This window comes from Hippocampus comes, unplaced genomic scaffold, assembly GCF_001891065.2.
Source record: "Hippocampus comes isolate QL1 unplaced genomic scaffold, H_comes_QL1_v1.1 scaffold180, whole genome shotgun sequence".
Classification (NCBI taxonomy): domain Eukaryota; kingdom Metazoa; phylum Chordata; class Actinopteri; order Syngnathiformes; family Syngnathidae; genus Hippocampus; species Hippocampus comes.
Window position 1 is genome coordinate 1,321,203 of NW_017805076.1, and position 11,608 is coordinate 1,332,810.

The following is an 11,608-nucleotide window of genomic DNA, read 5'->3' on the forward strand; positions in this document are numbered from 1 at the left end:
ATACATATCTATCTATACATACATATACATATACATATACATATATATATATACAGCTTTCAGCAAAACATGATTCCGAAGTTGACACCAAACTCTATACTGACAGTCATGCCTTTTTCATCACCTGCCATGAAGAAAAAGGTTGTCAGCAAAAACAGCAAATTTCAAGGAAAAAAACGTTTTTTTTTTTTTTTTTAAGCACAATAGCATCTAGACATGTTTTGAATGCACAGAGAAAGTTCCAGTGCTCAAGAAATCATAAATCATCCCTCAACTAGCCGTGCTCAGCAGTATGCAAAGTACCAGAGTGACAAACAAGAGGTCTGGGTCAACATCATGTTGAAGTGCTAAAGAACTGTTCATGATCTTAACTGCTATTAATATAGGTTGAAGAGAATGGGTTACCGTAATTGCATTTTTTTAAATACTTGAACCCCTTTTTTCTAGACATGACTCAGACACAAACAGACTCTCCTGCGCCAAGCTGAGTTTCAGACCCCTGGTTAAAAGTATTATGTTGTTTCGTAAAACCCCCCTTCCTCACCGCAATATGTTGCTGTCATCACGCAGGTTTATAAAATCAGAAATGATTGTTTTTGACTGAGTTTGGTTGGACTCTGGAGGATCTAATGTTTACATGGGAGTGGGTGTAGCTGATCTACCCTAAGAGGTCAAAGGTATAATGATGAGAGGATTAATATGTCAAAGTAGCATGAAATCAAGTTTAACTTTTCACATTGTCCTTTTCTGGTTAAGGCTGCGTTCAACATTTCAATATGAAATTATTATTTGCTATGTACTAGACGAAAACTTCCTAGACGAACAGATGCCCACAAATAAACAGTGCACGGGAGTTTGTGGCGGGAACCCGCCACCCTGATCACGGCCTCGATAAATCCCTGCTCAAACGTGGCCGCGCTTACCCTCCAGCGTCACTTGTTTGCCTGCCTTCTTCAAGGCCTGTACCGCCAGGTCGTGCGTTGCCTCCCGGAGGTCGTTCCCGTTGACAGACAGGATAGCGTCGCCCACCCGAAGCGCGCGACTTTGGTCTGCAGCGAGCCCCGGGAAAATCTTGGAGATAAGGATCGGCATCCGATTCTCGCGCCCTCCTTTGATACTGATCCCTAGCCCGCCAGACTCTTGTTTCACAACTCGGACCTTTCGCACAGCCTCCGTGCAGACGTCTCCACAAACTGGAACTTCGCCTTGCCCCGAACCGGAACTCGACCCGGGACTGCCATCGCTCGACCCAGGACTCCCAAAGTCACAGTTTGTGCCGTTATTCGAGCACTTCCCGGGGCTGCTTAATCCGTAGGCGCCGTCACATGGACTACCCACGCGACCAGGGCTGCTGCTGCACCCTTTCTGAAGTTGTCCCTGGCCAGAAGACAGACTCCGGCCAAGGTGCGCTGACCTCGATCCCGATTCGCTTCCATTCGACATACCATTTCTCATATCATCCAGGGAAGTGCTGTGACCCCCATGGTTGGTCCCCTGTCCGCTTACATCCGCCTCGGCCGTTAAAGTCAGCGTTTCTCTGGTAAGTTCGGCGGAAACACGGATCCAGCGATCGCGGAGAAGTAGGTCCAATTGACCGTTTTTATCAGCTCTGGTCCAAACTGCCATTCCTGAACAGTTAGCTAGCACCTATGAAACTGCTTTCACGTGCAGCTAGTCAAAAACTTGCCCTTTTTGCTTGTGCGTACGGCACCACTAACCCTTTCCAGTGGGGTACATCGACACACCCTCTCACATACGACGAGGAACGGCACAGAGAACTTGCATACAGAATCCAAAAATGAGAGTAGGACCAGCCAGTCAGCCTCTTGCAAAGTTCAGCAACTAAGGCTATTCGTGTTCCACTTTAAAGATTCGCAGTTGAAAAAGTCCATATCCACAGTAATCCTTCAAAGTAAAGCATACGTATTTTCTTTACTCCTGTGTTATTTGATTTTTTTTTAATTCGTGTGTGAACTGAAATCTAGTCATAGTGAAGCACGTGTTTAGTGAAAGCCACCAAACAAAAAAAAATAGTATTAAGAAAAAACAAAAGTCAATATTGTGATATCCCGTTTGCGAACTTCTGCAATATTGTCGATGTCATTGACGGGATTGACGATAAAATCCTTTTATTTTGAAGAATGAAACGCCCACTTCCTGTATTAGATGGTGCTTGGTTGTGTGAGTTGAGACTGAAAGCGGACGGAGACAGGCAGGCACTCAAGGCAGTAAATGTATGTAGGCTATTTGGATAATTTATTCATGATGATTTTCAGGCGGGGCTTTATTGACGAATGTGGTTTGTTTAACTAGCCATGGACATGTGATATTGGAAAGCCGAAGGAACAAAGACTTCTAGATTTTCCAAAAGCTTTTGTTTAATAATTCGTAACAAAACAACAGTTAAAAGGCTTTACCACGCGTTTCTCAAGAGCCCCGCGGTCGGGTACACCAGACGGAGTTCATGACAAAAAGTTGAGGGGAGAAGTTAAAGGAAAAAAAAGAAGTGACCAACTGAGATAATAAATTAAAGAGGCGCCGCCATGTGGTATGATACCGAACTACAATAACTGACTGTTGAAGCTGCAGGTCTCTGTACCCTATTAAGCCGCCAAAATTGCACGTAAATAACTCCTCACGTGACAGCACAGAAGCATATAGAATGGCATATTGATACAGTAATAAAAAATATTACACTTTTCAGACCGTTCATTTGGCCTGCGCTAATTCTTTTCCTTGTTGATTTCAAGGAACACATCGGTGAAAATTAAATTTTCAGCATTCAATTAGCCTTAGCGTATGGAGAATAAAAGTGCAAATATAATTGACATATGAAAGGTTTAAGTCAATTAAGTATCAAAATTATATATCATCATAAAGTTGCCTCTCCTAGTAAAGTCATGGAGAGAAAACATTACATCACTTATTGGACAAAAAACATGACCGATGATACCAAAATGTATGTACACATGGATATTTGTGCCCAAAACATATTCTGAAAATATAACAACGAAACTTGCAATATTTTTGATTAAAGTAAGATCATAAATGTTAATGACATGCTAGCAATTGCGCTGTAATTTTTTTTCTTTTTCAAAGGAAGAACATGAAACCTAACTGCAAGAGTGCTATCTAAATTATGAGAATACTTGACAATGCCATGCAGCATTTTTATGGCATAATAGACCAAGCAACAAGCCTAAAGTGAAGTCTACTGTACAGCACGTAACACGTTTCAGGGATCACGTGAAGAAGCGGTCCAAAATTCTAACAAGGGGGATAGCAAGATGGTGACCCATGTAGATGCACTTTGTTGAGCTCGTGAATAGTGATGTAGTACCAGTCTTTTAAAATGATTCATTAGGACTCAGAATAACTTTAATAATAATAATTTTGAAGTACACCTGTTTAAACTAATCTTTTTGTTTGCCAGACACTGACTTGTGCTACCAAAGGACAGTTTTGAAGACCTGTCTATGAAATTGCTAAAGGTTAGTCGCCTTGATTAGCAGCTCCTGGTTCATGATGATGCGTGGATATAAAACCAAGAGAGATGCCAAAAGCAGAATGATTTTGAAGCCAGATGGGCTTATGGCTGACATGGATATAACAGATTTTTCCAACTTATGCACACCTCTGCCTCTAACACCATCCGGAAGTCCTAACCCAAAGACGTCCTATGTGGTTCCTGTCTCGAGGAAGGAGGAGGTGGTGTCCAATGTGGACATCCTGAAAGCCATTAACAACGCTTCACTGAATTCCAAGATATGGTGACAAAGAATACAAGTAGTAATACTACTAGACGAATAGTGTGCGTTCCAAAAAACAAAAGTTTGTTTATTCTGAGTTTGGCCAATTGACATCTGATAATTTGAATACCGATCTGTCTATATGGGTATTAGGTGAGTATAAATGCTGCAGACTGTAGGCTGCTTCAGTATGTTTCCTTCATTGTATTCATTTTCTGCTCTGTCCTAAAGCGCATTAAAGTGCTGAATGTTCAGAGTTCTGTTTAGAGAGTATCTACCTCTTCTAAATTGGTGTGATTTTTGCTCAGTATTTCATAGTTATTGTACAGGCATCCTCTTATGTTTCTCCCCGTTGATTTGCTTTGTCTCCCCCCGCCCCAGAGGTGTCAGGAATGGGCAGAGATTCCGAAACACACCTGAGCTGCAGTTGAATCAGCCAGGCCTTTAAGATCCAGAGAATCGGCGCTTGGCGCCGGACTATTGTTTCACTTGCCAGTTGGCAATTCGTTACCATCGGGTTCGTGGTTGCATGTTTTTCTTTCCTTCCTCGTGTCAGTTAATTTAAGTACTTTCTGTTGTTCTTTTTTAAATTTTGTACTTTGCTGAAATTGTTTATAGTTTTAGTTTTCTGGTGTTTTTTTTTCTCAGTATTCCCTCTCCACTTGTGCAATGTAGAGAGAGTAGATTAGTTCTATTAAGTTATACCTTTGCACCCTGTTGCACTCTTTCAGTTATTCCTTTCGTTTGCTCCACAGCCTACCTTGCTTATTATGGTTGTTTTTTTTCCGTCTCCTTGAGATTTTATGTCATTCCAGGCCTACCTTTTAGGCATCTAATTTAGCCATGATTGTTTATGTTCCCTAACTACTCGGAGTGCTGCTTTTAGTTTTTGAATAAAAGCTGTGTTAAATTGCTCATGCTTGGTTGTGTTGCTTTGGGGTCTGCGTTTTGTTAATACCAAGCATCCAGATTTCTTTTCTTAAATGTTTTCTAAATGACACTCTAACATTTGTTCTCCATCCATCTATCCATCTTCTACCACTTATCTGGGGTCGGGTCACGAGGCCAACAGCTTTAGGAGGGAAGCCCAGACTTCCCTCTCCCCAGCCACTTCTTCCAGCTTTTCGGGGGATCCCGAGGCGTTCCCAAGCCAGCTGGGTGATATAGTCTCTCCAGCGTGTCCTGGGTCGTCCCCGGGGCCTCCTGCCGTTGGGACATGCCCGGAACACCTCACCAGGGAGGCGTTCAGGAGGCATCCTAATCAGATGCCCGAGCCATCTCATCTGGCTCCTCTCGACGTGGAGGAGAAGCGGCTCGATTCTAAGCCCCTCCTGCATGACCCAGCTTCTCACCTCATCTGTAAGAGAGATCTCGGACACTCTGCGGAGGAAACTCATTTCGGCTGCTTGTATCCGGGATCTCGTTCTTTCAGTCACGACCCATAGCTCGTTTGTTCTTTGAAAATAATATCTCTCAATGTTAGCGGTATCTGAGATAATACAAAGAGAAAATCAATTTTTATGTTTTGTAGACGGAAGGGTTCACACTTTTCTTACAAGAGAGTCACTCAGAAAATTGTCGTGAAATGTTGGAAAGCTCAATGGGGAGACCAATGTAACTTCAGTCATGTGTCTTCTCAATCAACAGTGGTCAGTGTTGTATTTAATAAGTTCAGAGGAGACACAATCAAATCTTTTTTTTCTCCCAGAAGAGGGTCAATTGATTATTTTGGTAATTTAAAATAGACAACTCATATAATTGGAGGTGATTTTAATGACCAGACGATTTAGTACCTACAAAGTTAAATCAACACTCAAGATTAAAGAACACTGTCTTTCTTTTCCAACGATTGTCGGTAATGCATGTATGGAGGTCTTGATACCCTGATAAGAGCTCACATGCTATCATCCAAACTGGTCAATCCAGATTTGACCTTTTGGCTCATATTTCCATTAAGTTTACACTGTTTCAGATTGCTCACACAGGTATGCCGCTTCACCTGATCATCATTTAATTTCTATCCAAATCGTATGCAATAAACACCAAAAAAAAATAATAATAATGTGGCACTGCACTCTGGTCGAGAATTATTGCACAACTCAAAAGAGCTGTCTCCATGAGCCTTTGTCGTTTGACATCGCAGTCCCCTCCATGTAAGATTGAAAGCGACGTTTTACAAAGGTCACAAAAAGCCCTCTCAAGATCCCCTTCGACCCTTGCTATACCCACAAATACTGACTTTCCCAATGTTTTCTGTTCACACGTCTCTTTTTAGTTGGTGGCTGACCAACTAAAGTTTTTTTCTCCATTCTCGATTTCATAAAAGTGCGCACTCATGTGCCAGCGTGTCTGACTTGAGGGGTGGGTGTGGTGAAAGAGCTGTGCCAAACTGTCAAACAATATTCATTTGGTTGCCTCGGGCTTGGGGCGATATCATGTCGAAGTTTGGTATTACAGCAAGCATTGATTTTACGTAACACAGCTTCAATTTGCATGACGCATGGATTGCACTTCAAACACGTGCTATGCGGGAGAGTTGGTCGCCCTAATCTGAACTGCAGTTAGGCCATTCTAGTCCCCACACTCTTTTAATACGAAGCCACACTGTTGTAACATGTGCAGAATGTGGTTTGGCATTTTTTTGCTGACATAAATAGGAGTGACGATGAAAAAGACGTTGCTTGGATGGCAGCATGTTTCTCCAAAACCTGTATGTACCCTTCAGCATTAATTAACGCATCCCCACACCATTGCAGATGCTGGCTTTTGAACTTTGCGTCCATCACAGTCATGATGGTTCTTTTTCTCTTTGGCTCTGAGGACACAATGTCCACAATTTCCAAAAGCAATGTGAAATGTGGACTCGTCAGGCCACAGAATATTTTTTCACTTCACATCAGTCCATCATAGACCTTGTTGAAAGAGGAACTAATTGATGATGGTGATTGTGATACAAATGTTTTAGAGCTATTATTGGTAAAGTATGATTATGTATGTTATAATTATTGCTGTTAAAAAATCCTTGTGAAATGTGACAGTATGATAAGCAAAGTAATGTATTTTTATTTGATAAACAGGAGGGACACAATGGAATAATTGTATATTATTGTACATGTGTTATGACATAAAAACATTTACTTGCTGTAAACTGCTTTGAATTGCTCTAAGAGCACAAACTCAGACATTGGCCCATTCATCACACATTAAGACCGCCTCTTTTTATGTTAATAAGAGGAGGAGAAGGGGAACAGAAGCTGGATGACCTTGGTGCACTGGAAGCGACTGTCTCCCCTTTTGCAAAAGTGTGTTCTGACTTTGGTTGTGTTATGTGTCTCCTATCTCAATTCGGTGCATGTCTATTTTTAGGAATATCTAATCCAGTGGTTCTCAACCTGGGTCCGATCGAACCCCAGGTGTTCGGTGAATCGGTCTTAAGGGTTCGAAGGAGCCTTTGCTTTGGAGGTTAAGACACAGCTGACTCAACATGTCAGTTAGTTATGACACACCCATGGCAGATGATCACATTACATCGCTTGTCCAATCAGTGCTGCGAGAAATTTAGTTCGCTCAGTCGTCAACGAGTGACTGTCGTGATAGTACGTCATGTGATTTTTTTTTTCTGAATTTTTTTAAATACATACTATGTCAGTTGGACGAATATTTACACGATGGATTCACATACACCACGGAAAGTGATGGGAGTCAGTGTCCTATCTGCATGATTTGTCATGCCAAGTTGAGCAACTCAAGACTGAAGGATCACTTCTTGAATCATATTTTTATTTTTCACTAATAAAGTGTTCGGTGATTGTGAATATGAACTAGTTGGGTTCGGTACCTCTAACAAGGTTAAGAACCACTGATCTAATCCTACTGAAACACCCCAACGGTATGTGTGCGTGTTATTAAATTTTTGTGTTTGTGAACACTTCACCCTAAGCATCCGATTTGTTTCACTTTCACAAAAGAATATTTAAATAATACATACAATAAAAAAGCAGGTCACCTTTAACTCACCATGGCATGCGTGCCTTATTTTTCTGTTTCTTTCATATTAGGGGCCGTTACGGCCATTGCTCACCATGGCATGCGTGTGTGCATGGGCGTGCACGTGTGTATGCATGCATGTCCGGTAACGGTTGATCGCGGAAGGTTGGTTGGCTTGAAAAGTAGATCTTTGGTCAAAAAAGGTTGGGGATCCCTCAGAGCTTTGCGTTAACCTGTCATGCATGTTTTTGGAATGTGGGTGGAAACTGGAAAAAACCCACGCAGGTAAGGGGAGAACATCCAAATTCCACACAGGAAGGACAAAGGCAGACTCGAACCCTTCACCTCTACACTGTGAGGCGGACATGCTAACCAGTCACCCATCATGCCAATCGAGGTGATTTTTGACATTTACACCTGAGTTTTTAAAAAAAATCATCAAAAATTCAGTTATTCAACCAAAGTATTTTCATTAAGACCCAAAAGATCAAAATTACCGATTTCAGAGGCATTTTGAAATGCAACATCAGATCTTAATGATCCGAATGAAAGATCCCAATGATGTCACATTATGTGGTGGACCCCAAAAAGCAGGCAGGAAGGAGGAGCAGGGTGAACTGGACATATTGTATTGATAAAAAAAAAAAAAAAAAAAAAAACTAAATCCAAAACAAAGTCCTAAGAACAAAAAGAATCCAAAGTATCAAACAAAAACCATGGCTGAAGCTAAAAACTAACAGTCACAGAAACATGACAAAAGAAACATGACAGCAACAAACAAACAATGACCTGACACTGAGTGGTCGGGCTCAGAGTCTGTTAGAGATTTTCTCGGACAAAGTTAAAGAAATGACTCGGCACACAGGAAAATTGTCTTCAATATCGGCGGGAGCGGATCTCTGAGAGCGAACGACGGTTTAGTTGCTCCGATGATCACACACTCGAACTCCCTTCCCGCCAATTCAGACTTTTATTGTAACATACAAGGAAAACACTGCCCCCGACATTTGCATACCGCACCCCCGGTCCGGCCCCTCGGTAGTGATTGGTTACCTGAGTTTAAGCTTTGAACCACCGGTACATTGGCGCCTTTCTGTCTGGTCTACACTGTATCAACATGTTGCAGACTTTGCGGATGGCCAATGTCGCCTTGGCGCGCCGGGTGTTCTCAACTCGTCTTTTGTTGTTCAACCGCTGTTCCCAAATTATTCATTCCCCTTTTGTGACCGAGTTTCGCCCTCTCACCTGTGATCGCCCATCTGCATTGACGTGCTAATTGTGGACTTCAACGGTCCTCCGCCCTTTGTGTACAGGCATTTGGGGGTGCTGGATATGCACCCAAACGTTTAGATGTGTCCAAATTAAATAAAACTTTAAACATGATACAATTTTACTCATAGATTCCTCTAACAGAGTCCTTTTAAAGCAATAATCACATAATGACCAACAGGTGTGCAGCTGCAGGAGGAGCCCTACAGCGCCACATGTTGGTCACAAACAGAAACATGACAAATAAAAATACTCTGATTGAATACCTGGTGTGCCCTTGTGTATTCAAGACCTCGTCTGGTTGTGGGATAACGAAAATTTAATTTTTAATAATCAGGTTTAATTTTAGTCATTTTTTTCAGTTAACATTTACATGAACTCCTGTTTCTATCTCAACTTAAGAACGTTTCTTGGTGCGATTCTGAGACAGTCTGCCTTCTCCTTGGGTGAACTAATGGTTGCCTAACCGCAGCGATGTTATTTTAGACAAAAAAGGTTGGGCACCCTTGTTCTAAAAATTGGGTTTAAAATAATGTTCTAAAATTTAGAACATTATTTTAAACCCAAACCACTGATGTGCATGCATGAATTGGATAGCTGATATTTTGAAGGCGGCCAACACTGCTCATTGGCGGCTGATTACCGTAATGCACAATATTACCAATCGCTGTGGCGGCTGGCTTGACTTTGTCTTTGTGTGTGGAGCAGTCAGATCATGTGGGTCCCTGGTAAGGTCTATTCAGGGATGCTGGAAAGGAGGGTCCGTCGGGAAGTCGAGCCTCAGATTGAGGAGGAGCAGTGTGGTTTTCGTCCCGGCCGTGAAACAATGGACCAGCTCTACACCCTTAGCAGGGTCCTTGAGGGTACATGGGAACTCGCCCAACCAGTTTACATGTGCTTTATGGACTTGGAAAAGGTGTTCGACCGTGTCCCTTGGGGAGTTCTGTGGGGGGTGCTTTGGGGGTATGGGTACCGAACCCCCTGATACGAACTGTTCGGACCCTATACAACAGATGTCAGAGTTTGGTTCGCATTGCCGGCAGTAAGTTTGAATCGTTTCCAGTGAGGGTTGGACTCCGCAAAGGTTGCCCTTTGTCGCCAATTCTGTTCTTTTATGTTAACTGTTTTGTTAAGCGCTTTGTTACAGCTGCAGCTGTTGTGAAAGCGCTGGACAGAATTTCTAGGTGCAGTCGAAGCGTTGAGGGGGTCCGTTTTGGTGGTCTCAGTATTGCATTTCTGCTTTTTGCAGATGATGTGGTGCTATTGGCTCCTTTAAGCAGGGCTCTCCAACTCTCACTGGAGTGTTTCGCAGTGTGAAGCGCTTGGAATGAAAATCAGCACCTCCAAATCTGAAACAATGGTCCTCAGTCGGAAAATGATGGAGTGCCCTCTCCGGATCGGGTAGAAGATCTTGCTCCAAGTGGAGGAGTTTAAGTATCTTGGGGCCTTGTTCACGAGTGAGGGCAGGAGGGATGGGAGATCAACAGGCAGATTGGTGCAGCGACTGTCTGTGATGCGGATTTGTATCAGTCTGTCATGGTAAAGAAGGATCTGAGCCAAAGTGCGAAGCTCTCAATTTATCGGTTGATTTACGTTCCAACCCTCATCTATGGTCACGAGCTATGGGTCGTGACCGAAAGAACGAGATCCCGGATACAAGCGTCCGAAATGAGTTTTCTCCGCATTGTGTCCGGACTCTCCCTTAGAGATAAGGTGAGAAACATGGTTCACCGGGAGGGGCTCAGAGTCAAGTCGCTTCTCCTCCGCATCAAGAGGAGCCAGTTGGGGTGGCTCGGGCATCTGATTAGGATGCCTCCTGAACGCCTCCCTGGTGAGGTGTTCTGGGCATGTCCCACTGGCAGAGGGGCCCCGGGGATGACCCAGGACATCCTGGAGAGACTATGTCACCCAGCTGGCCTGGGAACGCCTCGGGATCCCCCGGGAAGACCTCGAAGAAGTGGCTGGAGAGAGCGAAGTGCTGGAGAGAGGGAAGTCTGGGCTTCCCTGCTAAAGCTGCTGCCCCCGCGACCCGACCCTGGATAAGCGGTAGAAAATGGATGGATGGATGGATAAAGTACAAGTTTTTCAATTGTGCACAAAATGAACCAGCCAGTGATGGCCAAGCGGGCATGACATAACTAATTGACATGTTGAATCGGGTGCGTTTTAACCTCCATGGCAGAGGCTCTGTCAAACCCCTGAGACTGATTCACCGAACCCCTGGGGTTCGATCGAACTCAGGTTAAGAACCACTGCCCTGGACTTCCTGTGTGGAGTTGGCATGTTCTCCCCATGCCTGCGTGAGTTTTCTCCGGGTACGCTGGTTTCCTCCCACATTCCAAAAAAAAGTGCTGTACATGGAGCAAAAATATCATATATAAAAATCATATATACAACACAAACAATAAAACAATAAATCAATAACAAAGACAGTAGAAAGCACAAAAACAGTAAAGCTAAAAATCAAGTCTCATGCTGAGTAAAAAGACAAAGAATAAAGCCAAAGAATATATATATATATATATATATATATATATATGTACATATGTATGTGTATATGATATATATCCTTGTCCTTCAGACTTATATACTTCTATATTTGT

The 11,608-nt window shown here is 42.9% G+C and overlaps 1 protein-coding gene across 1 annotated transcript in view; it reads right to left on the reverse strand.

Moving 5' to 3' along the window:
• The window catches only part of sntb2 (syntrophin, beta 2), a 47,634-nt gene extending 45,747 nt beyond the window's left edge, over nucleotides 1–1,887 (reverse strand). Inside the window, exon 1 of the mRNA XM_019865285.1 lies at nucleotides 924–1,887. Coding sequence (XP_019720844.1) covers nucleotides 924–1,626 — 703 coding nt within the window. The 5' untranslated portion in view covers nucleotides 1,627–1,887. The remainder of the gene's footprint in view (nucleotides 1–923) is intronic.
• Nucleotides 1,888–11,608: the final 9,721 nt, after the last annotated feature.